General features: G+C 48.3%; 1 protein-coding gene and 1 long non-coding RNA gene across 4 annotated transcripts; one reads left to right on the forward strand and one right to left on the reverse strand.

Annotated features, from left to right (window-relative positions):
* Positions 1-71: 71 nt before the first annotated feature.
* Positions 72-7,343, forward strand: LOC115635084. Of its 3 annotated transcripts, none has more exons than XR_003996523.1 (4): positions 72-445; positions 4,521-4,613; positions 4,950-5,079; positions 7,179-7,343. It is a non-coding gene; the product is annotated as an uncharacterized LOC115635084 (long non-coding RNA). The 3 variants fall into 3 exon arrangements; XR_003996524.1 differs by lacking the exon at positions 72-445 and adding an exon at positions 4,308-4,397; XR_003996522.1 differs by lacking the exon at positions 72-445 and having other exon boundaries at positions 4,333-4,613.
* Positions 3,281-23,339, reverse strand: FAM83C (family with sequence similarity 83 member C). The gene is made up of 4 exons (XM_030533351.1): positions 21,080-23,339; positions 13,998-14,165; positions 6,982-7,106; positions 3,281-4,344 (listed from the first exon to the last, which is right to left on the reverse strand). The coding sequence occupies exons 1-4, from the start codon at positions 21,629-21,631 to the stop codon at positions 3,375-3,377; spliced, it is 1,815 nt and encodes a 604-aa protein (XP_030389211.1). The 5' UTR covers positions 21,632-23,339; the 3' UTR covers positions 3,281-3,374.
* Between the last annotated feature and the right edge of the window lie 4,238 nt (positions 23,340-27,577).

Genomic DNA, 27,577 nt, shown 5'->3' on the forward strand with positions numbered 1-27,577 from the left:
CCCAGCCCGGCCTTGCTGCCTCCTGGCGCGCAGCGCAGCCCGGGCTCTGCTCGCGGCCAGAGACCTTCGCTGCGGGGCCCCGGCCCACAGGCTGGACATCGCTGCCTCGCAGTGACGGGCGGGCAGCCGGCTGCTGGGCCTGCGCTGGCCACCAGTGTGTGCGCCGTACCCAGCGGGGCTGCCTGGGGCCTGGCATCGCCACACCCAGCGGTTCCTCCCTCCCTCCCTGCCATGGGACCCCCAGCTGGTCTAGTGCCTAGATGTAAATTTCTGGCTCAGATCCTTCTTCCTGCCAGAGAACGGCCACTAGCCAGACGTGCATCCCACGAAGTGGGGATTCACCCCCGAAAGCTCAGGCTCCAAAACGTCTGTTAGTCTGTAAGGTGCCAGGGGACTCTGCTGCTTAACCAGACAGTTCATTTGCTGTTGTTGGCACCTGGGCAAGGTATCAGTTTGCCTTTCGTCTGTGAGGAACTGGGCTGGGGCTGCTATCCTAAGTTTGGAGCATGTCTCAGCAATGTCATACAGTACCATCTTATCACTTTACATACGATGTTGGTACAGACATTTTACCAGGGTAACAACAGTCATCAGATTATGAGTTTTCAAATGATACCTCACAAGATTTACTTTGTACAAAATGTATCATAGTTTTATAAAAAGGGTTGAAATAATAGTACAGACTGCCACATGTGTAAAGGCAGGAAGCAAGCTAGCAGAACAGAGACAACCTGTCTGCTCTGGTATTCTATTTTCTATAGGTTTTTGTGCAGTAGGTCAGCACCTTCAGTTGTATAATTGCAGGGCCTTCGAGTACTGGTGCACCTTGGTCCCTCCTATCTGCCTTTGGCACATAGTCTAGTTTTCTGTGCTTCTAATTTTCCATGGTCTCATTTTGGTTGTTAGGTTTAGTGTGCAGGTATTGGATGGCGATGGAGGCCTGTGGTATAGGAAGTGAGGTGGTCCCTTCGGCCTTAAATTCGATGACTCTAGGACAGTGGTTTTCAAACTTTTTTTCTGGCTACCCAGTTGAAGAAAATTGTTGATGCCCTCGATCCAATAGAGCTGGGGATAAGGGCTTGGGGTGTAGGAGGAACTCAGGGCTGGGGCAGAGGGTTGGGGTGCAGGGGTGAGAGCTGCAGAGTGGGGCCAGGAATGAGGGGTTCAGGGTGTGGGAGGTGGCTCTGGGCTGGGGCAGGGGTGCAGGAAGGTCAGGGCTGTGGATGATGGGTTTGGAGTGCAGGAGGGGGCTCTGGGTTTTGGGGGGCTCAGGGTTGGGGCAGGGGATTGGGGTGCAGGCTTACCTTTGGAAGCACAGCAGGGGTACTAAGGTAGGCACTGCACCCTGGAAGCGGCCAGCAGCAGGTCCGGCTCCTAAGCAGAGGTACACAAGCAGCGCTGTGTGACTCTTGCCTGCAGGCACCACCCACCCCCAGCTCCCATTGGCCAGTTCCTGCCCAATAGGAGTGTGGAGCCAGTGCTCAGGGCTGGGAGCTCTGCGGACCATCTGCCTAGGATCTGGACCTGCTGCTGGCCACTTCCGGGGCGCAGCGCGGTGTCAGAACTGGTAGGAACTGGTCTGCCTTAGCTGGGCAGCACCATCAATGGGACTTTTAACTTCCCAGCTGGTGGTGCTGACGAGAACCGTCACGACCCAGTGCCTTCCATTCCACGACCCAGTACTGGGTCATGACCCGCAGTTAGAAAACCACTGATCTAGGACATCTATCATGTCTTGTTTGTTCTCTCATCCTCTCCCCAGAGGGAGAAGCAGGTGCAGTGGAGTCTTCTTGTGGTGGGGGAGAGGGGTTATTTTCTTTTAGTATTTTATATATATGTGTGTGTGTGTGTGTTTATACTACAGAAGCAAAGTCAAAAATGCACTGTACATATGGAGTGTAAGGTAGTGAGGTTTGTGATGATCCTTAGTTCCTGCAGGAGCTCATTCCATAATCTTGGACCATCCCCAGAGAAAGTTTTGGCTCTCTCACGGACAAGCTTTATGTGTATTGTTGAGAGTTCCAATGTGCCAGGGGACATAGTTGTTGACTACAGTCTTTGCCTGGGAATGGCAATGCCTTGCTCAGCAACATGCATGCTCTCACATTTATTCTTCCACATCCTCACCCCAGAGACATACATGCATGCACAATCACATGACTGGACACTGATATTTTCAGTGGTAAGTTTTGTTTACTTTTTAAATGTAGTTCGCACCATCTCTCTCAACATCGTTGTCGGGAAGTTGTAGCCTGAACAGTTACTGCACTTACAAGATTATATATTAGGGTGCAACATGCACTTGCCTCAGATAACAGGTTCTTTTCTTAGGCTGCTACTTAAAATTAATTGAAAAGATGGAATATGGTGAAACACAAACTTTATTTAGTACAGACAACTATAATTGAAATTATAGGAAAGGATCAATATACACTAAGATTAGAATAAGGTAAGTACAGTAAAGTGGTTTCCTGCATTGCTCTGACTTACAGGCTTGCATTGTGCATATTTAAAACGTATGGAGACCATTGGAAACAAAGATGGAAGGGAACATAAGTGGAGCCCATCAGAAAGGAGATCCTGATTAAGTTTACACAGTCTTGGGGACCTGACGCACCCCAAGAAATGGGAACTGAGGATTGCATTTTATACCTTTCTTATGGTGATAATACAGATATATACGATGTCATGCTTTATCCTGATTATAATAAGGTCAACAGCGGTCCTTAACCATACATGGCCTTTGGAGTGTCCTTAATTATGCCTCAAGCATTGATATTCCTCTCTTACATCACTTATTTATTAATAATTCCTATACGTACAAGCAGTCTAACTGCTTAGCAATGCATAGCAACTTAATTGCTAAAGCCCCCCAAACTCCCTTCCTGTGGAGTTCTGTAGAGTACTGGACCTGTTTGGGGTTACTTGATTGTGTTTCAGAATGAAAGTAAAAAATATTTGACCTGGGATTATCTTCTTAGATTTCTCTCATTTCAGCTGCACTTCAGCCTTTAATATAATTACTTCCACAAAGCCTAAACCTAATATGATAGGCCCTTACATTTTAGCAAGCTTAATAACCTATATACTTTTGTTCACCTATTTGCCCCCATGCATGTTCCACACTAACAAGCCATACACCCTGTCATGGTATAATTCCCCACTCTGAACCTTAGCGTCCAAAAGATGGGGAACCAGCATGAATTCCTCTAAGCTCAATTACCAGCTTAGTACTTGTAGCGCTGCCACCAACCAGGAATTCCAGTGCCTGGTACACTCTGGTCCCCCCAAAACCTTGCCCAGGGACCCCCAAGATCCAGACCCTTTGGATCTTAACACAAGGAAAGTAAACCCTCAAGACAAGAGAGAACAGGTTAGGGCTCAAATCGACTCAATATTTGCTTAGATTTTGATTTGTTATAGCTTGTGATCAGATCCAGTTTACTATGTCCAAGAGTCAGTGTTTTCTCATCCCTGTGTATAGTGCAGCTATTTTCCTTTGGCACTTCATCACCGAGTCTAGCAGAGCTTGAGACTGCAGCTGTCCGCTCCCTTTTTAACTGGTTGTATTGGATAATCAGGTCCAGTTTACTATGTCCAAGAGTCAGCGTTCTCTCATTCCTGCAGATTTTGCTGCTGCTTTCTATTGCTTTTCCACTTGAAACATCACTGGGCGCTTTCTGCTTGGTATCTGCCCCATTTGTACCAGTGTTCTCAGAGGAGTACTGTAAGTTTGGTCCCTGTCTGATGGCAGAGTGATGGAGCAATTGGTCATTTTTCGTTTTAGCCAATGCCGCCTTTTCTGTATGACTAGGTTCACTGCAGCTTAGTATGGGGAAAGACACGGGCTGCAAGGATGCCTGGTGTGACATAGGATTAGGCTTGTCATATAAGGCAGATTTGAAGTTAGCTGAAGTGCTGTGGCTTGAGTTTGACATTTCCGAGTGCTGCTTGGAGTCACTTGGCTTCGTGGAGCCGATGGCTTCCTTCCTCTTTTCACTGGTGAAACCTGGACCCAAGTCTTGCTTTTCATGGAGTACATTGTAGGTGGAGTTCTTCAGAAAAGGAGACACCTTTACGCTCTCAATGCTTGAATTTGAGAGACTGCTTGCATGGCTTGCGGTTTCAGCTTCATTCGTTTGGGCAGATGTTAAGAGAGACTGGAAGTTCGCTGCTGAGCTGTGAGGTGAAGTGGAGCTTGTTCCAGCCTCGGGGATACAGAAACCAGGCACAGGTTTGGATTCTACGTACAACCTTTGGAATTCTCTGTCAAAGTCCTCAACGATTTTGCCTCGGAAGTGTGTCACCAAGCAGGTGTGAACTTGACTGCAAAGCCAAGTAAAACTAGAAAAGAAATTTAAAGGTGAAATGAATCAATAGAAAGAGATGATTAGCAGGTATTTCTAACCTTTGAATGATTTACCATAGTTATTACAGCATTTCTATCCTCACACTAATGGGTGCATTGTAATATATTTGAACCTCCACGATCTCAGGGGAAGGTGTTTGTTTCACCACAGGGTGAAGGGAGAAGATGTCGTGCCCTAGGCTCTGGATGTACATGGAGAGGGGAAGGTGCAGACATACTTGGCTTCTTGCAGGCAGTTAAAATGGTAATAGGGAGATGTCCCAGGAAGGGAGGAGGGCCAGGCGAGTGGGGGGCTCTGGGTGTGTCCCCAAGGGGCAAGGAGGGGTGGATCCTGGATGGGATGTGTCCAGGAAATCCTGGTCTGTAGAGGATGTATTCTCCTGGGCAGTGGGATCCCAGGCTGTAGAGAGGGTATTCCCCTGGGGTGGAGGGATCCCAGGCTCTGGGGGGCGGGTGTTCTAGGGGATACCGGGCACAGAGGGAGGCAAGGCAGAGGCTACCAGAGCCTCCGGGATCGGCTCGCTTTATTTCTGCATAATTAATACAAGGTAAAAGGGATTTTTAATGATGTGTTTGCCAGGTACTGAGCCCGCTGAAGTCTCAGGATCCCAACCCCCTAACCTGGGTTAAACTGTTTAATTTTGGACAGTGCCCAGGCCACGTTAATATGACTCTTTGCGTCCACACGTTTCATCTACATTATACAACAGGTAACATTAATTGCATGAAGATGCGGGGATTAGCTGTGGGGGCGGGGGGATAGTGTTACAGTGCCAGTGGTGGGGCAGCATTAGTGGGTGGCACGGTACATGGTGCTGGAAGGAGGGTGCTGTGCAGGGCAGAGCGTGCGGCACCGAGCAGGAGGCTGCACAAACACCCCATTCCTTCAGCCACCAGCATCGACCCTCCATTGCTCTTTGCCAGCAGCTCCCTGCTCAGCACTTCAGCAGTGCAGGAGGCCAGGGGGGAATGGGGTGGCTACAGGTGGGACGGGCAGGGAGAGCATGGGCAGGGAGGGTTAGGGGGTACAGAGGGAGCATGGGCAGCAGAGGATTGGGGGCACAGGTGGGAAGGTTAGGGGGAGCATGGGTGGGGAGGGTTGGGGGCAAGGGGGAGCATGGGCAGCAGAGGGTTGTGGGCACAGGTGTGCAGGGCGGGGGGGCTCAGGTGGGTGCACGGGGCAGTCAGGCAGGAAGCATGGCGGGGTAGCACCGGTGAACACAGACAAGGAGCCAGGGTTGGGGGGAATGAGGAGTCTCTTGGCCATTGCTCTGAGAAGCAGGGGAGACACCCCTGAGCTCTGTAGGGAGCCTGTTGAGGAGTGGGTGCCCAGGAGCTGGACAGGACTTTCCCTGCAGGACAGTGCGGGCAATGCAGAGGGAGGGAGGGGAAAGGACTGAGCCTAGCTGTCCCTGGCACCTGCCAATGCTGCAGTGCACTGACTGGTTCGTCCATGTTGCCTCTTAGTGGCACCAGCTGGCTAGAAGCCGCTGCCCAGGTGTTCTTTGCCCAGTGGTTATTGTCACTGGATCTCTCTGATTGGTCCAGCTTTTCACCCTCACTGCCCATAGTGCAGATCCTTGTCATCTCAGCCTCGGTAATGTGCAGCCTCCCAGCCCACAGCCACGCACTCTGTGCCCCTTCCACTGGATATGCCTGTAAAAGCGCTTGTTAATCCTCACACCCTTCTGGGCAAGATTAACGCATTGTGGTCTCATGTGGCCCCTTGATGCAATGCTGGGCTCACACCAGTTTTATTCTGGTGCAACCGCAGTAGGGTGACCAGATGTCCCGATTTTATAGGGACAGTCCCGATTTTTGGAGCTTTTTCTTACATAGGCACCTATTACCCCCCACCCCCATCCTGATTTTTCACATTTGTTATGAGGCAGTGGGGGTGTGGGCCTGGGACTCAATAAGGGGGAAGTAGGGCTGCTTTGTGAGGAAGTCAGCAGAACTTGAGGAGGAGAAGATGAGTTTGTAGTGGAGGAAGCCCCAGTGGCCCGTTGAGACTCTTTGGTGCTGCCCAGCAGCTCAGGAGCAAGAGTGGGGGAAGCAAATGCTGGATGTAAACCAGGGCGGAGGGGAGGAAGAGCAAAAGAGTGGCGAGGAGGAGAGCGTAGAACAGAGAGTGTCAACTGCAGTCAGAGGTGAGGAAGCAGGGAGCCGTGGGCAAGGGTGCAGTTATGAGCAGCAACAAAACCAGATGTTGCTCGATCAAAGGTCTTGGAAGGGCCAGCTGAGAGGTAGAGAGCAGGGTGGGCGTGGACAGTATTCAAGGAAAGAAAGTGGTGATCAGAAGTGGAAAAGATCACTGCCGTGTGAAGACAACAAAGTCCAGGGAGTGGCATTGGTGGAGTGTGTGTGCAGTGGGAGATAATGCAGTCTGAAGATCAAACAGCAAGGTAAAGGCAGGAAGCTAGAGGATGGGTGAGCAATCAGCATGAAAGATGAAGTAATTGACAGTGATGAAGAGGGAGAGCCATGTGTTGAAATCAGGCAGGAAGAGGGTGTGAGGGATGCGGGTGAGATTATGAAGTTGGGCCAAACATTCATTGTCACAGAGAAACCAATGTCTCTGAGTTTTAGAGGTGCAAACTGTGATGTCTCACCTGTATGTACCAGCAAGAACATGGTCACAATCTATCAATACAAACTTCTCCAGGACTTGACCTTCAAATTTCTTGCCTCCTTTACTGTAATATGTGTCTCCACTCACACACCGCACTCGCATGTTCTGAAATCAGAGGACGAAATATGGATTGAACCAGATTGAATAGAATACGCTAAATCTTTGCTTTCTTAACAGATTTCTATACAAATGATAACCTGAGCGATGGGCTGTCTGACAGTGACCCCCCAGTCCGGAAAGGAGGGAAGCAGCAAGGCATAAAGTGTTTTCTGGCTACTACGTTCCCTACAGTAACAGAGAGTTCTATCAATCTGCCTGCTGCTTGGGGATCATGTAATGAAATAAAAATACAGTACCAACAATTAACATGTTGTGGTTAGATGGCAACTTACACCACAGGTTATACAAGATCTTGGCATGAAGAACTTGTCCTTCTAGATCATCTATAGAATTTATAAATCGATACCGTTTCTACCACATCATTTATGCAACCCTTGCAAAACCCACCAGACAGACACCATTAGTTGATGATGCCTCATTCATAGCTACATTTTGAGATCTCTCAGTCAGTCAGCTTTTTAATACATTTAATATATAGAATACAGATTCTGGATATTGTTAGGGTTTTTAGTCATGCAGTAAAAATGCCTTACATAATTCTAACTATATTATTTCCCAGTTATCTTTATCAGCCTGACTTGTAATCTTGTCAGACAACATCATTAGTTGCCTCACCAGAGTAAAACTGACCTGAGCCTACCCACATTTATGCCTTGCACAGGATACTCTGGTGATCCTTCATAAAATCATAGAAGTGTAGGACTGGAAAGGACCTTGAGAGATCAAGTAGTCCAGTCTCCTGCATCCAAGGCAGGACTAAGTAATAACTGGACTATTCCTGATAGGTGTTTGTCTAACCTGCTCTTAAAAACCTTCAAGAGTGGAGATTCCACAACCTCCCTAGGCAATTTATTCCAATGCTTAACCACTGTCAGTTAGCAATGCTGTCAGTTAGCAAGTTTTTCCAAATGTCCAACCTAAACCGCCCTTGCTGCAATTTAAGCCCATTGCTTCTTGTCCTGGTCCTCAGTGGTTAAGAACAACAATTTTTCACCCTGCTTGTAAACAAACTTTTATGTACTTGAAAACTGTTTTCATGTCCCCTCTGTCTTCTCTTCTCCAGACTAAACAAACACAACTTTTTCAATCTTCCCTCATAAGTCATGTTTTCTAGACCTTTAATAATTTTTGTTGCTCTTCTCTGAACTTTCTCCAATTTGTCCACATCCTTCCTGAAATGTGGCACCCAGAACTGGACACAATACTCCAGTTGAGGCCTTATCAGTGAGGAGTAGAGCAGAAGAATTACTTGTCATGTCTTGCTTATAACACTCCTGCTAATATATCCCAAATGATGTTCTCTTGTTTTGTTAAAGTGTTACAATGTTGACTCATATTTAGCTTGTGATCTACGATGACCCCCAGATCTCTTTCTGCAGTACTCCTTCCTAGGCAGTCATTTCCCATTTTGTATGTGTGCAATTGATTGTTCCTTCCCATGTGGAGAACTTTGCATTTGTCCTTATTGAATTTCATCCTATTTACTTCAGACCATTTCTTCAGTTTGTCCAGATCATTTTGAATTTTAATCCTATTCTCCAAAGCACTTGCAACCCCTCCCAATTTGGTATAATCTGCAAACTTTGGCCTGATCTACTCTATGCGTTTAAACCGATTTTAGCAGCGTTAAACTGATTTAATGGCGCACCTGTCCACACTACGAGGCCCTTTATATCGATATAAAGGGCTCTTTAAATCGGTTTCTGTACTCCTCCCCAACGAGAGGAGTAGCGCTAAAATTGGTATTACCGTATCGGATTAGGGTTAGTGTGGCCGCAAATTGACGGTATTGGCCTCCAGGCGGTATCCCACAGTGCACCACTGTGACCGCTCTGGATAGCAATCTGAACTCTGATGCAGTGGCCAGGTAAACAGGAAAAGCCCCGTGAACTTTTGATTTTCATTTCCTGTTTGCCCAGCGTGGAGTTCTGATCAGCACGGGTGGCGATGCAGTCCCAAATCCAAAAAGAGCTCCAGCATGGACCGTATGGGAGATACTGGATCTGATCGCTGTATGGGGAGACAAATCTGTTCTATCAGAGCTCCATTACAGAAGACGAAATGCCAAAGCATTTGAAAAAAATCTCCAGGCTACACAGTGCTGCGTGACAAGCGTAATGGAAAGCCAAAGACTCAAGTGGACGCTCATGGAGGGAGGGAGGGGTTACTGAGGACTCCAGCTATCCCACAGTCCACATCAGTCTCCGAAAAGTATTTGCATTCTTGGCTGAGCTCCCAGTGCCTGCAGGTTCAAACACATTGTCCAGCGTGGTTCAGGGAATAGCTCATCAATTTACTCCCTCCCCCCACCACGTGAAAGAAAAGGGAAAGAAATCGTTTCTTGACTTTTTTCAGTGTCACCCTATGTCTACTGAATGCTGGTGGTAGACGCGATGCTGCAGCAGTGAAGAGCAGTATCCACTCTTCTCCCCTCCCCAGTGGCAGACGGTACAATATGACTGCTATCCGTCATCACCATCAGCCCATGAGTGCTCCTGGCTGGCCTCAGGTGAGGCTGGCCGGGGGCACCTGGGTAAAAATAGGAATGATTCCTGGTCATTCCCAGTAGATGGTACAGAATGGTTGGTAACCATCCTCATCATAGCAACTGGGGGCTGAGCTCCATCAGCCTCCTCCCTTTCATGTGTAAAGAAAAGATTCTGTACTGCCTGGACTGTCATAGCAGCGGGATGCTGGGCTCCTCTCCCCCGCACCACTTAATGTCCTGCCTGGACTGTCATAGCACTGGGAGGCTGCCTCCCCCTCATTTTATCTCACTAACAAGTCACTGTTTCTTATTTCTGCATTCTTTATAACTTCATGACATAAATGGGGGGGGGACACTGCCACGGTAGCCCAGGAAGGTTGGGGGAGGAGGGAAGCAATGGGTGGTTGCAGGGGCACCCCCCGTGAATGGCATGCAGCTCATCATTTCTGCGGGATCTGACACGGAGCAGCTGTGCTCTCTGATACACTGGTTCTCTAGTACACTTGCCCCATATTCTAGGCAGGACTGACTCTATTTTTAGAAACCATAAAGGAGGGATTGACTCAGGGAGTCATTCCCATTTTTGCCTTTGCGCCCCCGGCCAACCTCAGCCAGGGGCACCCATGATAGCAGCAGACAGCACAGAACGACAGATAACCGTCATCTTATTGCCAATTTACAATGGCAGCAGACGGTACAGAACTACTGGTAACCGTCTCTGCTATCATGCAAAAGCAAATGAATGTTGCTGTGTAGCACTGCAGTAACGCCTCTGTCAGCGGCATCCAGTACACCTACGGTGACAGTAAAAAAAACGCTGAACGGGCTCCATGGTTGCTGTGCTATGGCGCTTGCCAAGGCAATCCAGGGAAAAAGGGCGCAAAATGATTGTCTGCCGTTGTTTTCCCAGAGGAAGGAATGGCTGACGACATTTACCCAGAACCACCCGCGACACTGTTTTTGCCCCATCAGGCACTGGGATCTCAACCTAGAATTCCAAGGGGCAGGGGAGACTGCGGGAACTATGGGATAGCTACGGAATAGCTACCCACTATGCAACGCTCCGGAAATCGACGCTAGCCTCAGACTATGGACGCACACCTCCGAATTAATGTGCTTAGTGTGGCCGCGTGCACTCGACTTTAAACAATCTGTTTAACAAAACCGGTTTATGTAAAATCGGACTAATCCCATAGTGTAGACGTACCCTTTGTAAGTGTACTCTCTATACCATTATCTAAGACACTGATGAAGATATTGAACAGAACTGGACCCAGAACTGATCCCTGCGAGAACCCACTTGTTATGCCCTTCCAGCATGACTGTGAACCACTGATAACTCCTCTCTGGGAATGGTTTTCCAACCAGTTATGCACCCACCTTATAGTAGCTTCATCTAGGTTGCATTTCCCTAGTTCGTTTATGAGATGGTCATTTCAGACAGTATCAAAAGCCTTACTAAAGTCAAGATATACCACATGAACCACTTCCCCCCCATCCACAAGGCTTGTTCTCTCTTAACAGCCTTGGTTACGGTGTAGAATGACGCCAGCACACATGCAGATCTTCCCCCAGAAATGTATGTCCTGTGTGACCCAGCCCCCTCCTGGACGGTACAAATGTATTATGAGCTAGTATTAATGGAGGATTTTAACTTCCCTGATATCTGTTGGAAGATTATTACAGCAAAACATATGTCCTGCACATTCTTAGCATGTGTAACATGGGGAAACAACTAGGGGGTCATTCATTTTGGATCTGGTTTTGACCAACAGGGATTAATTAGTTGTGAACGTGAAGGTGGTCGGGAACTTGGGAGAAACTGATCAAGATCTGATAGAAATTCAAGATCCTGTGGAAAGGGGAGCATGAGAACAGCAAAACAAGGACACGAGTTAAGAAAGGCAGATTTCAACCAACTCAGAAATAGTAGGCAAGGCCCCATGGAAAGACCAATTAGGAAAAAAAGGAGGCAAAGGGGGCTGGCGGTTCTTAAAAGATGTAATACTGGTGGCTGAACATCATGCTGTTCCAACGCATAGGAAAGATAAGAACATCTGCAGGAGGCGAATGTGGCTGCACAAGGAGCTTTTCCGCAGTCTAAAACCCCAAAGCCAGTTTTACTAAGAACAAACCATGCCAGACCAGCTTGAGTTCCTTCTTTGACAGGGTAACTAGTTTGGTGGACAGGGGGAATGTGGTGGTCATAATATACGTGGACTTCAGCAAGGCTTTGGACACAGTCCCACATGACAGTCTCATAAGTAAGCTGGAGAAATGCAGGGTCAGCAGAAGTGCATACATAATGCATGGATACATACATGATCTATACATAACTGGTTTAAAAAAGCAGAAACAAAGAGTAACTATTAATGGAATGATGTCAGATTGGAGAAAGGCCTCAAGTGGGGTTCCAGAGGGCTCTGTTCTGGGTCCAGAGCTATTTAACATCTAAAATTCAGAGAGCTCTTGATAAATTAGGGAACTGGGCTATAGAGAACAAAATGAAATTTAAAAAAGACAAATGTAAGGTGCTACACTTAGGGAAGAAAAACCAAATGCACAAATACAGAATGGGGGAAAACTGGACGGGCAGCAGCACTGCTGAGAAGGATCTGGGAGTTGTGGTGGCTCACAACCTCAATATGAGTCAGCAAATGCAATTTTGGGTTCCATCATCAGAGGCGCATAGCATGCAAGTCACAGGAGGTGATAGTATCACTCTACTCAGCACTGATTAGGCCTCAGCTGGAGCATTGTGTCCAGTTTTGGTCATTAATGTATAAAAAGGATGAAGAGAAATTGGAAAGAATCCAGAGGCGAGCAACAATGATCAAAGGGATGGAATGCAGCCACATGAGCAAAGGCTGAAGGAATTGGGTATGTTTAGTTTGGAAAAGAGGAGATTAAGGGGAATATGATAATGGTCTTCAAATACTTGAACAGCTGTCATAAAAAAGATGGAGAAAAGTTGTCCTGCCCTCTCTGACAAGAGAGAACAAGAGGCAATGGGTTCAAACTACAGCATAGCAGATTTAGTTTAAATCTCAGGGAAAACCTCTGAACTATAAGAAAAGTAGGACAATGGAAGAGATGGCCTTGGGAGGTCCTGGAATCTCCTTCGCAGGAGGTTTTCAAAAGGAGGCTGGAGAGCCATCTGTCTTGGATGATTTAGAGTCAACAAATCCTGCATCTTGGCAGAGGGTTAGACTAGATGACCCCTGCAGTCCCTTCTAGCCCTGTGGTTCTATGATTAAGTCAGTTATTCCTTTAGGGGATTAATATGCCAGTTTATTATTTTAAATAGTTGTCCAGACACTTCAGCTGAAACATACAGGATTAGATAAAACAATAAAACAAGTTTATTAACTACACAGAGATTGATTTTAAGTGAATACAAGTAATGAGGCATAAAAGTCAGAAATTGTTCTAAGAAAATAAAGATAAAATGCTTACTAGTGCCTAATTTAACAAAAACTATATTAGATTCAAAGCAAAGTTTTCTCCCCACATGTTTTCAAGCCATCCTACTGATCAAACTCTTTAGGTGAAGGCCCATCCCCCAGAGATAAAGGGCTGCTTCCTTTGTCTCCTCAGGGGCAGTTAACATGATGTGCAGGAGAGAGAGTGTGGTGCCTTGGGGTTTCTGCCACTTCTTTTTCAAGTCCTGTCCCCGCTTTGAGAAGCATTTCCAGCTGGGAGCAAGGCAACAAGTAGTCTGCACGGAAGGAAACTCCAGGCTGTTTCTTTGCTAAGATGTAGAGTTTTGCACCTGCCCCTTTCCTGCCAAAGAATGGCCACTGAGGCCAGGTCTATGCCACAGACCTATATCAGTATAACTATGTTGCTCAGTGCTGTGAAAAATCCACCCCCTGAGCAATGTAGTTATACCAACCTCACCTCTCACGTAGACTGCACTGTGGGGGAAAGCCTCTCTCATTGACATAGCTGCTGCCTTTTGCAGAGGTGGATTAACTATGCAGACGAGAGAAGTTCTCCAGTCGGTGTAGTAACATCTTCATTAAAGTGGTGCTGCTGTGGCACTGTGTATGAAGACAAGCCCTTAGCAGGTAATGGTCTATCAGCCTTGTTTACACCCGCCTGAGGCATCAGCTTGTTCTCAGTGTCTGAGAAACTGGTTTAACCACTCCCCAGACTTATCTGGAAAACCTATTTTTAGTCAGTGTATAACTTCACATATAACGCGGCTATGTGCATTTCACCATGATATCACTGATCAGCAAATTATGAGTTTTTAAACGACACCTCACAAAGCATCCTTTGTACAAGCATTATTACAATAGGGTGTGTGAACACAGGGGTATATTCTTTCATAAATATCAATTGCATTAACTTGTACACCACCAAAAGAAATGCTGCAAACTTACTGGGAAATGGTCCTTGTTAAGACCCATTTTACTGCACATCTCTATAAAATATTTTAGGTACTTCTCATCAAGGATCAGGTAAACAGAGACACGTCGTCTGCTTGAAGCTTCCATCAGGTCACACAATATCTCCATGTCTGTGAAGAGATCCATGACGACTGCTATCACCTAGCCAGAAAACAAACAAGAAGACCCAACTGAAGGATCATCCCTAGATGGACACAGTTGTGGTAGGTAGCTTCCCAGCCAAAAAGGGCAGAAAGCAACACCTCAGAGACCTGAACACCATAACGTGTTGATGTACACTGGAAAGTTATGTTGACCTAGCTTTGTCACTCACATAATTAAGCCATGTAACTCCTAATGTAGACAGCACTAGGTTGACAGAATAATTCTTTCATAGATCTAGCTACCATCTCTTGGAGACATGGATTTATTACAAAGATGGAGGAACTCCTTCCATCACTGTAGTAAGCATCTACACTACAGCAATACAGCTGTGTCATGCTAGTGTTTCTAGGATAGAGGTATCCTTGGAGCACTAAATAGTGGAGTGCCAGGGGACAGGTCCTAGCACCTCTCTCTCTATACACATGGAGGAAGGATGTTGAGGACCTCACACAGGGCTGCAGGTTGTTCCCAAACCTTGACCGTCTTTCAATTTGTAATAAGGAATCTGGACTTGGTATCAGGGAGAGTAAGCAGCAAGGTGGCAGCATTACCATGCTCATCCCCACAGTATAGTTAGGACTGCAGCATAGTTTGGCTAGAAAAACTGAGAGAAAATTCAGAGGGACCTAATCAAGGTAGGGGAATGGGTAGCATGGCAGATGACATATACAGTAAGGACAATAGAAAGAGCAATTTGAATTGCTCCAACATGTTGTAGGGTTCTAAATTAACTGTAACCCACCAGGAAAAAGACCTGGGCCCCTTCCATGAAGAGCTCAGCTCAATATGCGTTGGCAGCTAAAAAAGAAATAAAACATTGGGGTGCATAAGGAATTGGATAAAAATAATATGGGAAATATCATGCCATTCTATAAATGAATGGCTCACCCATCCCTGTGTTAGTATGTGCAGTTCTGGTCATCCCATCTCAGACCCTATGTAGCAGATGTAGAGCGGTTCAGAGGTGAGCAAAGAATGAAGGCTCAGGAAAGAGAAAAAGATTGAAAAGTCTGGAAATGTTTAGATTAGGAAGCAGACAAATAAGAGGGAATGTTAGAGATTTATAAAATAATGAACGACTTGGAGAAGGTGAACTGGGCACTGCTATTTACCCTGTCTTGTAACACAAAGAAAGGGGATTTAAAAGCACAATATTTAGGACAGATAAAAGGAAATACTTCTTACACAATGCACAACTAGCCTGTGAAACTCATTGCCATAAGAACATAAGAATGGCCCTACTGGGTCAGACCAAAGGTCCATCTAGCCCAGTATCCTGTCCTCCGACAGTGGCCAGTGCCAGGTGCCCCAGAGAGAATGAACAGCACAGGTAATCATCAAGTGATCCATCCCGTTGCCCATTCGCAGCTTCTGGCAAACAGAGGCTAGGGACACCATTCCTGCCCATCCTGGCTGATGGCCATTGATGGACCTATCCTCCATGGATTTATCTAGTTCCATTTTGAACCCTGTAGGAGTTCCACAGTTTGACTTTGCGTTGTGTGAAGAAATACTTCCTTTTATTTGTTTTAAACCTGCTGCCTATTAATTTCATTTAGTGACCCCCTAGTTCTTGTGTTATGAAAAGTAGTAAACACGTCCTTATCTACTTTCTCTACACCAGTCATGATTTTATAGACCTCAATCAAATCTCCCCTTAGCCATCTCCTTTCCAAGCTGAAAAGTCCTAGTCTTATTAATCTCTCCTCATACGGAAGCCATTCCATACTCCTAATCATTTTTGTTTCCCTTTTCTGAACCTTTTCCAATTCCAATGCATCTTTTTTGAGATGAGGTGACCACATCTGCACACAGTATTAAAGATGTGGGCATACCATGGATTTATATAGAGGCAATATGATATTTTCTGTCCTATTATCTATTCCTCTCTTTATTATTCCCAGCATTCTGTTTGCTTTTTTGACTGCCGCTGCATATTGAGTGGATGTTTTCAGAGAACCATCCACAATGACTCCATGATCTCTTTCTTGAGTGGTAACAGCTAATTTAGACAGCATCATTTTATATGTATACAGATAGTTGGGATTATGCTTTCCAATGTACATTCCTTTGCATTTATCAACATTAAATTTCATCTGCCATTTTGTTGCCCAGTCACCCAGTTTTGTGAGTTCCTTTTGTAGCTCTTTGCAGTCCGCCTGGGTCTTAACGATCTTTAGTAATTTTGTATCCTCTGCAAATTTTGCCACCTCACTGTTTACTCCCTTTTTTCAAATCATTTATGAATATGTTGAATAAGATTGGTCCCAGAACAGACCCCTGGGGGACACCACTATTTACCTCTCTCCATTCTGAAAACTGACCCTTAATTCCTACCCTTTGTTTCCTATCTTTTAACCAGTTACCAATCCATGAGAGCATCTTCCCTCTTATCCCGTGGCAGCTTACTTTGCGTAAGAGCCTTTGGTGAAGGACCTTGTCAAAGGCTTTCTGAAAATCTAAGTACACTATATCTACTGTATCCCCTTGGTCCACATGCTTGTTGACTCCCTCAAAGAATTCTAGTAGATTGATGAGGCATGATTTCCCTTTACTAAAACCATGTTGACTCTTCCTCAACAAAGCATGTTCATCTATATGTCTGATAATATTGTTCTTTATTATAGTTTCAACCAGTTTGCCCAGTACTGAAGTCCGGTTTACAGGTCTGTAATTGCCAGGATCACCTCTGGAGCCCTTTTTAAAAATTGGCATCACATTAGATCTCCTTCAGTCATCTGGTACAGAAGCTGATTTAAATGACAGGTTACAGACTACAGATAGTAGTTCTGCAATTTCACATTTGAGTTCCTTCAGAATTCTTGGATTATTATTAGCTGGTCTTGGTGACTTATTGCTGTTTAATTTCACTGAGGCCAAGAGCTTAGCAGGATTCAGAAAAGGACTGGATGTTCATCTAGATCAGTGTTTCTCAAATTGGGGTCCGTGGCCTCACTGATCAACTCCTCCCCACTCCCTTCCTCTCTCACAGCTGTTCCCTGGTGTGAAGGAGGCGCTGGGAGGGAGGAGGAGGAGCGGGGACCCTGGCTCCGTGCCACTCCCAGAAGCGGCCAGCACACTCCTGCAGCCTGGCGGGGGTGGGAGCAGGGGGTCTCTGTGCGCTGCCCATGGCCTGAGCACCAACGCCGCAGCTTCCATTGGCCAGGAACTGCAGCCAGTGGGAGCTGTGGGGGCAGTGCCTGTGGGCAGAGATAGCGTGCGGAGATCCTCTGGCCCCTCCCGCCTAGGAGCCACTGCCAGAGGGATGTGCCAGTCGCTTTCAGGAGCCGCCCAAGGTAACTGCCATCCCACCTCACCCCTTCCTGCACCCCAGTCCCCAGCCCAGAGCCCGCACCCAAACTCCTTCCCTCATACCCCACCCCCAGCCCTGAGCCCCCTCCCACACCCAAACTCCTAGCCCAGAGCCTGCACCCCTCAACCTCACCCACACCCAAACTCCCAGCCCACAGTCCTCACCCTTCCCGCACCCAAACTCCCAGCCCAGAGTCTGCACCCCCTCCTGAACCCAAACTCCCTCCCAGAGCCCGCACCTGCTCCTGCACCCCAACCCCCTCCCCCAGCCTAGTTAAAGTGAGTGAGGATGGGGGAGAGCGAGTGAGGGAGGGAGGGGGGATGGAGTGAGCAGGGGCATGGCCTCGGGGCAGAGTGCGAGGCAGGGGCTGAGTGGGGGGCCTTGGGGACCGCTGAAAAATTTTAAATCAAAATGGGGGTTCTTGGGTTGCTAAAGTTTGAGAACTGCTGATCTAGATAATAAAGACATCAGCAGGTACATTATATAGGATAAAAGTATATAAACTCTCTGGTTCCAGAGCAAAAACAACTACTAACTGACAAGGTCAACTTCCCCCACGGGCATGTTGGTGTATAACTGCCTGACAAAGCATGGGATGGGGGCAGGCTGCTTGGGGAGGCACAGCCTTCCCTACCTGGCCCCCCATACAGTTTCACAACCCCGATGTGGCCCTTGGGCCAAAAAGTTTGCCCACCCCTGACCTAGCCCATCCCTGACAGGTGTTTGTCTAATCTGCTCTTAAACATCTACAATGATTGAGATTCCACAACCTCCCTCGGCAATTTATTCCAGTGCTTAACCACCCTGACAGGTAGTTTTTACTAACATCCAACCGAAATCTCCCTGCTACAATTTAAGTCCATTGCTTCTTGTCCTATCCTCAGAGGTTAAATTCTCATAGACTTTAAGGTCAGAAGGGACCATGATAATAATGTAGTCTGACCTCCTGCAGATTGCAGGCCCCACAACCTCATCAACACACTTCTGTAATAGACTCCAACCTCTGGCTGAGTTACTGAAGTCCTCAAATCATGGTTAGACTTCAAGTTACAGAGAATCCACCATTTACAGTAGTTTAAACCTGGAGGTATGGATGAACTCCTTTTGCAGGGTTTCCTTGAGATAGCTCCAGAGAGTCTGTAACTCTGGCTCTGAGAAGAAATGGATTCTCCAAGGTATCTCCATTCTGGACTAGAGATCAATAGAGCAGCCATAGATGTAATGCAGTGGCAAAAAAATCAGCCTTTTTTTTTTAATCTAACATCTGCCTAAGCCTGATATTTGGCAGCTATTCTCAGGGCGATTGGGAGAATAGCAAAGACTGCCCAACTCTTCAGTCTCTGGGTCCCTGGGGGGGCATGTAGAGCTGCAGCGAACCTTTGACAGGAGATCCAACTCTAGGACAAAAGATTGCCAGTAGTATTGAAAATTAAAATGAACCATTAAAATGAATGGTCTGCCAGTGGATACCTGGTTTGTGGGTGATGAGCCAGGGGATACCAAGAATGACTGGAGGATGTAGTGAGTAGCTCAGCCTGAACTGGAGGATTTCATGGTAATCTTGAAGAACAAAGACTTCTCTGGGGGCTGTTTGGTAGGGGACTGGACCCAAAAAGAGGAGCAATTTGTCAATGGCCTCCACAAATCAGGAGTCATCTTGGGATGAATCAGGATATTATGCACTCAAGCAAACTCCAACTTCATGAAATTGCTTGAAGTGCCAGAGTCCCCTACAGAACTCTAGGTTCATGTCCAACACTGTGGGGTGCCAGAGAAAGAGTAGGAGTTGGAGGCTGTTAGACTGTGATTGTTGTCAAAGTCCCAGCAGACCAACGTCAGCATGAAGCACCAGAGCAAGGGAGATGACACCAACCCAGCCCAGCCCCCTCTGCTGGGCTGGGCTTCTTGTTTCCTGACCAAAACCATAGACCAGACTTTTGCACGTAGCTCGGCACAAGGTGTCCCAGTTCACTGCAGTATAGACATAGGCCTGATGCTCAATGCCATTTTTTCTCCGCAGTGGAGAGACAGGTCCAGGCTTGGCCGAACTGCATGGATTCCGGTTGGGACGAGAATGGAAAGAGTTGGCAGATTGGACCTGGCGAGACCGGCAGGGGTCAGGATGTCAGCCTTCGTTCTAGGCAGCGTTACCTCAGGGGTTGTCAATCTTAACACTGAGCCCCATCAAGGCGTCCAGATCAACTGGTGGCTCTAGTCACGCCAGTTTATGTTTGATCTCATCTCTGAGGCTGAGCCGGAAGTGGTACCTGTGCACAGCCTCATTCCAGACAGCGTCAACTATCAGACACCAGAACTCCAGGGCATAAATAGCAATTGGCTGGTGTCCCTGCCACAGGGTTTGGAGTGTGGTTGCCTGCCTGTGGCTCAGCTCAGCAAAAATTACTGCCGGGGCTTGAACAAAGTCCTCAGATTGGTTCAGGAAAGGGCTAGATTTTTCCCAGGAGTGGAGAGGCCCAAGCCAGCTCCTCTGCAGGCAGCAGGCAAGTGATAAGTCCCACCCAAGAGTGGTCGGGGAGAAGGTGGGGAGGGATGGCAGGTGCAGCAGGAATAGGAGTCAGTGCTGGTCCATAAAACTTTGGACCTGGCTGAGGTCACTGCCAAACTTGTCTGTCAGGGGAATTTTAGGTTCCTGAGGGGGGAGTTGCAGGCAATGCAACGTGCCTGCAGTGTAGCATTCTGCACCTGCAAGGTGTCTACCTGCCGCTGTAGGTTTTGTATGGCACCCACTATCTCTGAGAGAGAGAGATGCTGGCTTTAGTGGGATCCATTCCTGTAACTGACCCATTCCTACCTCCCTTCTTTATCTCCTTTTTGGTCGGGCTGCTCAGTATCACAGACTGGGACATGGGCCAGTCATGCCTAGTGGTTAGAGCCAGAGTCAAACTACAGGAGTCAGAGCTGAAGGTCAGGCCAGGGTCAGGAACTAGGAATCAGAAACTGAGCCGGGGAGCAGAGCTGGAGTGGGCTGGAGCAAGGCTGGGAACAAAGCAGGCACAGGAACAATCACAGCTGTGGGTATAAGCATTGAGCAGCCACTGGCCAAGTGCTTACTGCTGGGCTTAATAGTAGTCCTGGAAATGCCTCTCAACCAATCAGGTGATCTGGCTGATTAGAGGTTTCAGCCATGGTTAGCTAGCTGATTCTTGACCCAGGTATAGGCCCTTATTTTTGTGCCTGCCCTCCTGCCCGCAGGATGGATAAACCCTAGCCCACCCCTCTGCTCCTGGGATGGACAAACCCTAACTCTGCACCCATGGATTGGACCCCACGGTCTTAGGCACTATGCACACACATGATACATAGACAGTTTCTACCCTAAAAGACTCAGAGTCTAAGAATATGGCTGGAGAAAGCAGGAAGGAATCTGACCTGGGCTAGGTGAGGTGCACAGGTGGCTATAGAGTTGGGTAGCATATGTAGCAGTCACAGCACTCCAGCTGCCCAGACACTGCCAGGCTTGTAGAGTATGGAATAGTGATGACAGCAGCCAGGACTCAGAGTCCCTTACAACTGTGCCCCATCCTGTGTGCCTGCATTCACCCCAGCTCTATCTAAATGGGGTGAGTTCTGTACATACCGTTTTTGCCCTGCTGATCAGGCACCGGAGTAAATCCTTGATGCTGTTGGCCTTGTTTCTCTGGAAATACACACTGGCTTGAGTTTGGCCATACCCTGTGGCAAGTGGTATCACTGGCCAGCCCAGCTCCAGCTCTGGAGGCTGCATGTCAGACAGGAGTGGGAAGTAGGTACCAGAGCTTAGTTCAGAGAGAAGGGAGGCCCTGTCCTCAGAGTCTCCCTCTTTGGGCTCAGTCTGGTGCCCCTTCCTTGCATTAGGCTCCAGGATACTCTGGCTTCTATGCTGGCTCATGTAGTCCATGTCTAGGGGGGAGAGAAATGGCAGCTCCTGTTCCTCAGCAATGGCTTGCAGATACCCAGGCTCCCCCTGCTCCAGAAAGGCATCCACAGCCAGTCTGGCTGTCTCACTGTGCTGCAGCACCAGGGGGATGGGCTTCCTCCACCACAGCTTCTTCAGCTCCTCCAACCGACTCTGCAGCGGTCCAGACACACCAGGGCTGTCCCCAGAGCCCCTCTGGAACAGGGACCTAGCCTGAACATGGTGGCTGAACATGACTACAGCTGTTGATGCTAATCCTGCCTGTTGTGTTCTTTGGCAGCTGGTGCTGGCCCTCTCTTCCAACACTTTGTCTCTCTCTGATTTTCCTCAGCTCTTTCACAATGGGCTCCCCGGGGGCTCTCGGACTTGAGACCTCAGTGCACTTTGGCACTTCTTCTCTAGGGCTGCCAACAGTTCCTTAAGAGAAGGGACGTCCCTTATTTCTTCATCTCTGCACAACAAGATTGGGAGTTGCCGAGTCCTGCAAAAAGCAGCAAGAGATACCCCAGGCCAATGTAGGTGAGTCCTGCGGAAGGGCTGCTAAGAGAACAGTCCCTTGCTTTTGAAATACAGTGTGGGCAACCCTACCTGAGTCTGCGTTGGTCATCACTTCCTGCTGAACATCCCTCCGCTCCGGGGGAGGAGGCAGCGTTCAGCTATCCCTGCTCTCAGTTTTGTTGGCTGCGCACAAGTGTTCATGCAGTTGTGATTCTCAGCCTCTGGCTTGTCCCTTCCAGATGAATTCAAGAATTAATAGGCTCTTCCTTCTCCCTGCCAGTAACAGATTGCAGAAATACTTCCTCGTACTGACACCCAGGCAGGCTTCTGCTCTCATCTCAGCTTGTCTGTCAGCCAGGGAGCAACCTGCCGGGCCAGGTCCTGTGGTGAGTGGAATGCAGATGTTGCATCTTGTTCCAAACCAAACATGTTTCTCAGTGGTAATTATAAAAAAATGCAACCATCACAAGCAATTAACGATAGTCAGCCAGTCAGCAAACAGAGGAGATGGCCACTTGCTCATGAACACGTCGTCTGCCTGAAGCACCAGTCTCAGAACAGCACATGCCTTTCACGCCATGAACCCTGCAGAAGCAATAATTCCCAACAGACATGCGGTTTTTTTGGTATTTCCCCAAATACACATCTGGGGGGCACAGAAGCCAAGATGTCTGAGAATGTCTGTTTCTCATGCCGTGCTAGACCAGCAACACTATGCATGTTATGGGTATTTTCAGTGCTGTATTGAGCCCAATCTGCCCGTGGAGGCTTTAATACAGGGGGGACACCCATCAGGAGCTGTCACTTTGTACTTTGAACCCCTTCCCTGGTACTGAATGGTATGTGTTACTGGTACATGCACTGCACATTGTTCAGGAAAAAAAGCTCTGCACAGAGGAGCTGATTTTCAGCAAGTAGATGCATGTTTGATTGCACAACGGCTTTGCGTGTGTGCTACCAGAACTGAACACAAACAGCAGAGATTTGTTCTGTGCATGGCTAATGTGTAGCCAAACCCCCAATTTGCACATGCACACTGGGTCATCATCATCATAATAGCAGCCAGTAGCACTGATCACATGTAAGGTTTTTCATCCATAGATGTCAAAGTGCTTTCCAAGCGTGACAGTAGTATTATTATCCCATTTCCCAGAAAGGGAATCTGAGACCCAGGGAGGCAAAGGCCAACATTTCCAAACTCAAGGGCCATAGTGGTCACTAGGGACTGATGGGGTCAGAACTCCGAGAATCAGGCCACGTCATTTTAGGCAAGTTTTAATACAAATATACTTTTAAGATGAGTCATGAGGCTGGATTGTACTCACTGACGGGTGGGAGGCGCACAGGTTCTGAAGTGCTGAGTACTATGATTCTCCTCCCAGTCATTATCATAGCAAAGTACTTTACTTCCAATTGATTTGCTTTTTGTGTGTGTGTGTGTGTGTGTGTGTGTGTGTGTGTGTGTGTGTGTGTGTGTGTGTGTGTGTGTGTGTGTGTGTGTGTGTGTGTGGTTTCTGTTAATGAAGCTGTTGCACGGCCATTGCTCAGAAGGCGATGGCTTGATGCCAGCCATGTTCAGCCCACATCTAGCCTTCCAGTGCAGGCTCAGATAATGGAAAAGGCTGTGGTAACACAAGTCTCCCAGTACTGTATCTGGCTCTCATGAGGTTCCCTCAACACGTGTGGCACTTCCTGCTGGCCGTCCTGGAGATTAGTTCTGCCAGCCAGTGCGCCCATTCCAGGTGGTGATTCTCTCATCATCATCGCTACCTTTGTGATTGGTTGGGAAGTTTAACTTCAGTGTTACCCATCAGTCCTGGGAGTATCTGCTCTCCTTTCAGCAGCCTGCCCTGACCGTGGCATTTTCAGGGAGGGCTGCCCCAGGCGCACTGGGTGACACCTACCTCCAGCTATGGCCTACATACCACACAAACATAGCCTAAACAGACACTTTGCAATGCCGCTCAAAGTCAGACTCTCTACACTGGTGGACACAACCCAACAACGTGTGTGTGTCGGGGGGAGAGGGAGTCCCAGAGGTGAAAGTAAGCCGGTCCGGTATGGTGTACTGGCAAGAGCCAGTACGCTGTGCTGGACCGCACCGACTTCTGTGGTGGGGATTTAAAGGGCTCTGGGCTCCCCACTGCAGCTGGCAGCCCAGAGCCCTTTGAATCCTGCCCGTGGCTCTGTTGGCCAGGCTGGGGCCGGGATTTAAAGGGTTCAGAGCTCCCTGCCGCTGCCAGCAGCCCAGAGCCCTTTAAATCCCACCCGTGGCTCTAGCAGCCGGGTTGGGGCTGGGATTTAAAGGGCTCTGGGCTCCCCGCCACTGTGGGCGGCCCAGAGCCCTTTAAATCCCACCCGCGGCTCCAGCAGCCAGAGCTGTAGTGGGGATTTAAAAGGCCCAGAGCTTCATGGCGGCCAGAGTCCCGGGCCCTTTAATTTGCCCCTGAGCCCCGGGGGCTCCCAGCCACAGCTGGTGTTCCAGGGCCTTTAAATCTTGAGAGGCATGGCCTTTTCCGGTTGAGGCCACGCCTCTTCTGGATGAGACCACGCCCCCTCAGGACTCCAGCAGTACCTGTAAGTCCTGTAAGTTACTTTCACCCTGGGGAGTCCCTTTCACCCAGACTCCACCTTCAATGATTCTCACAACTGATGCCTCCTTGATAGGCTGCAGAGCCCATGTACAGCACCACACAATTCAGGGCAGGTGGTCTCCCTCCAAGACACTGTTACACAGAAATCCTGGAACTGTGCACGGTTCACGTGTGATTGCTCTTCCAGGCCTTGATCAGGAATGAGACTACATGGTGTGACAAAGTTGTCCTTGACTCCATGGGTCCTGCGTTTTCTGGCGGATTTTGCTAGCCTCAGAGGCTCACTGTGACTCTCCATGTAGCCCTTCTCTCTTTAGAGGCAAGGGTCACAGCTTACTGAGCCATTTTCATCATAAGCCAATGGAGGTGAGGAGAAGCAACCGTCCCTCGCACAGTCTCTGTTGTCTCCCAGTCTCAGTGATTAATCAGGGAGGAGAGGGGGTAGCCCAGGCCCACTCTGTACTCCAGGCTCCAGCCCAGGGACCCTAAAATAAGCAGCAATGGTAGATGCCATTTTGGAAATAGGACTATTCCCTGGGCCACTTCCGCACAGCAGCCCCCACTCAATATCTCCTTCACCATTACACCAGGGCCTCCTTCCTTACACTTGATATGGATTTGTACTGCTTTGTTCCTCCAACAGCGCGGCTCCCTCCTACAGCTCCTGACACCCGCACCTCACTGACTAACTGGGAGGCTTTTAACTAGTTCCAGCCAGCCCTTGATGTCCCAATCAATGTAGCTATCTCCATTGCCTTCTAGAAGGATCTTAATTGGCCCCAGGTGTCTTGATTAACCTGGAGCAACTGTCATTTGGTTACCATGGTACCAGGGATTTGTTTAGACTAGGGCTAACATATCTGTTTCCTCACTACTTTACTGTAGCCAACTGGCCTTGCGCCATTTGGGTAAGGACGGACAACACTGACTGTATGTTTTATATAAACCAGCAGGGATGGGCAAGGTCACACTCCTGATGCACCAAACCCACGAAACTATGAAACTGGTTTATCCGGCACAATGTCAGCATATCAGCCTCGTATCTCCCAGGTTATCAAAACATTACAACACGCTGAGCAGAGAATTTTCTCAGGATCACGAGTGGGAACTAAACAACACAGTCCTACAGAACATATTCAAACACTGGGGTCACCCATCCAATGACCTCTTCACGACATCCCAGAATGGCAAATGCCGGCAATTCTGTTTGAGAGCAGGGCTGAGGCCCCAGTCCCTGAGAGATGCCTTCCCTTCTCAAATGGGATGCAACTCTGCTAAATGCATTTCCTCTGATCCCCGTTATTGAGGTTTATACACAAAATATGAACCAACAAGGGCAAAATCATCTTGGTAGCCCCCACTTGTCCCAGACATATTTGGTACTCGTACCTGTTGCAAATGACAGTATGCACATCTCACACTCTTCTACTTCGGGCAACCCTTCTATCGTAGGATGCAGCGAAGAAAGGGGCAGTTGATAGTAATTAATATAAATGAGAAGTTAATAATTGTAAAAAATTGATATGAGAATCAAAAGGGACACAAGAAGAAATCTGTGGCCAGCAGAGTTAGGGACAGTAAGGAGGAATTTTTTTAATATATTAGGAACAAAAAAATCCTGACAATGATATTGGTCCACTACTAGATGGAAATGATATAATTATCAATAATAAAGCAGAAAAGGCAGAAGTGTTCAATAAATATTTCTGGACTTTTATTTGAAGAAGACTGCCGAGGACACCTGCGCTCCAGTCAAGTGAGCCTTCACTATTGGCAGCGGGGGCACCTTTGCTAACTCATAATAGTAGTGGATACAGGCTGTGATCCACGATGATATTCTTTGGGTAGAGACAGGGCTACCTTTCATCCTGTCTGCGAACACAGCAAACAACTGGAATAGCTATGTAGAAGGCCAGGGCCCATCTGACGTCCAAAGCGTGCAACCTGCGTTCCTCATCTGTCACGTGTGGCTTAGGACAAAGGACCAGCAAGTATATATCTTAACCAGTATGGAACTGGGAGATGACCTTGAGCTGAAAGGCCGGGTGTGGATGCAGCTGAACCTTGTCCTTATAGAAGGCCTTGTAAAGTGATTCAGATGCTAGCACTCTGATTTCGGACACTTGATAGGCCGAAGTTATGGCGACTAGGAGGGAGACCTTCCAGGAGAGAAGCAGGAGGGAGCAGGAAGCTAAGGGTTCGAAGGGGGGACCCATGAGTCTTGACAGCACAAGATTCAGGTCCCACGGGGATACCAGACCCCGGACATGTGGGTTAAGGTGCTCCAGGCCTTTCAGAAACCGTGCCGTCATAGGGTGGGTGAAGACCGACCTGCCTTGAAGCAGAGGATGGAACGCCGAAATGGCTGCCAGATGCACCTTGACTGAAGACAGCAACAGGCCCTGGAGCTCAAGGTGCAGCAAATAGTCCAGGCCATCTTGTAGCGGGGCCTCTTCTGCACAGATGTGATGAACCGAGGCCCAACACGTAAATCGCTTCTACTTTGCCACATAGCTAGCTCAGGTGGAAGGCTTCCTGCTGCCCAGTAGGACTTGCTGGACACCATCAGAACACTGTAGTTCCTCTCCACACAGCAGGCAGGCTGTCAAGGTTTGGGTGCAGCAGATGGCCGTGGTTCTGGGACAGCAGATCCAGCCAGAGAGGCAGCTGCAGGAGGGTGGCTGACAACAGACTCAGCACCATGTCGAACCAGTGTTGACAAGGCCACGCTGGAGCCACAAGGATGACCATGGCCTTGTCTTGCTTCACCTTCAGGAGGACCCTGAGGATCAAGGGCACCATTGGGAAAGCGTACATCAGCGCTCCCGATCACGAAATAAGGAAGGCGTCTGACCGGCAGCCCTTGTCCCTGCCCTGGAGAGAGCAGAACACATGACATTTCCTGTTCTGCCTGGATGCAAACAGGTCCACCTGGGGATTCCCCCACTTGCGGAAGATCAGGTTGACTACCTCCAGATGGAGCGACCATTCGTGGCGAGGTAAGAGGGTCCTGCTGAGGTGATCCGTCAAGACATTCTTGGTCCCGGCAGGTGGGCGGCCACCAGGTAGACTGCGTTCCTCACGCAAA

Source organism: Gopherus evgoodei, chromosome 14 (assembly GCF_007399415.2).
Source record: "Gopherus evgoodei ecotype Sinaloan lineage chromosome 14, rGopEvg1_v1.p, whole genome shotgun sequence".
NCBI lineage: Eukaryota > Metazoa > Chordata > Testudines > Testudinidae > Gopherus > Gopherus evgoodei.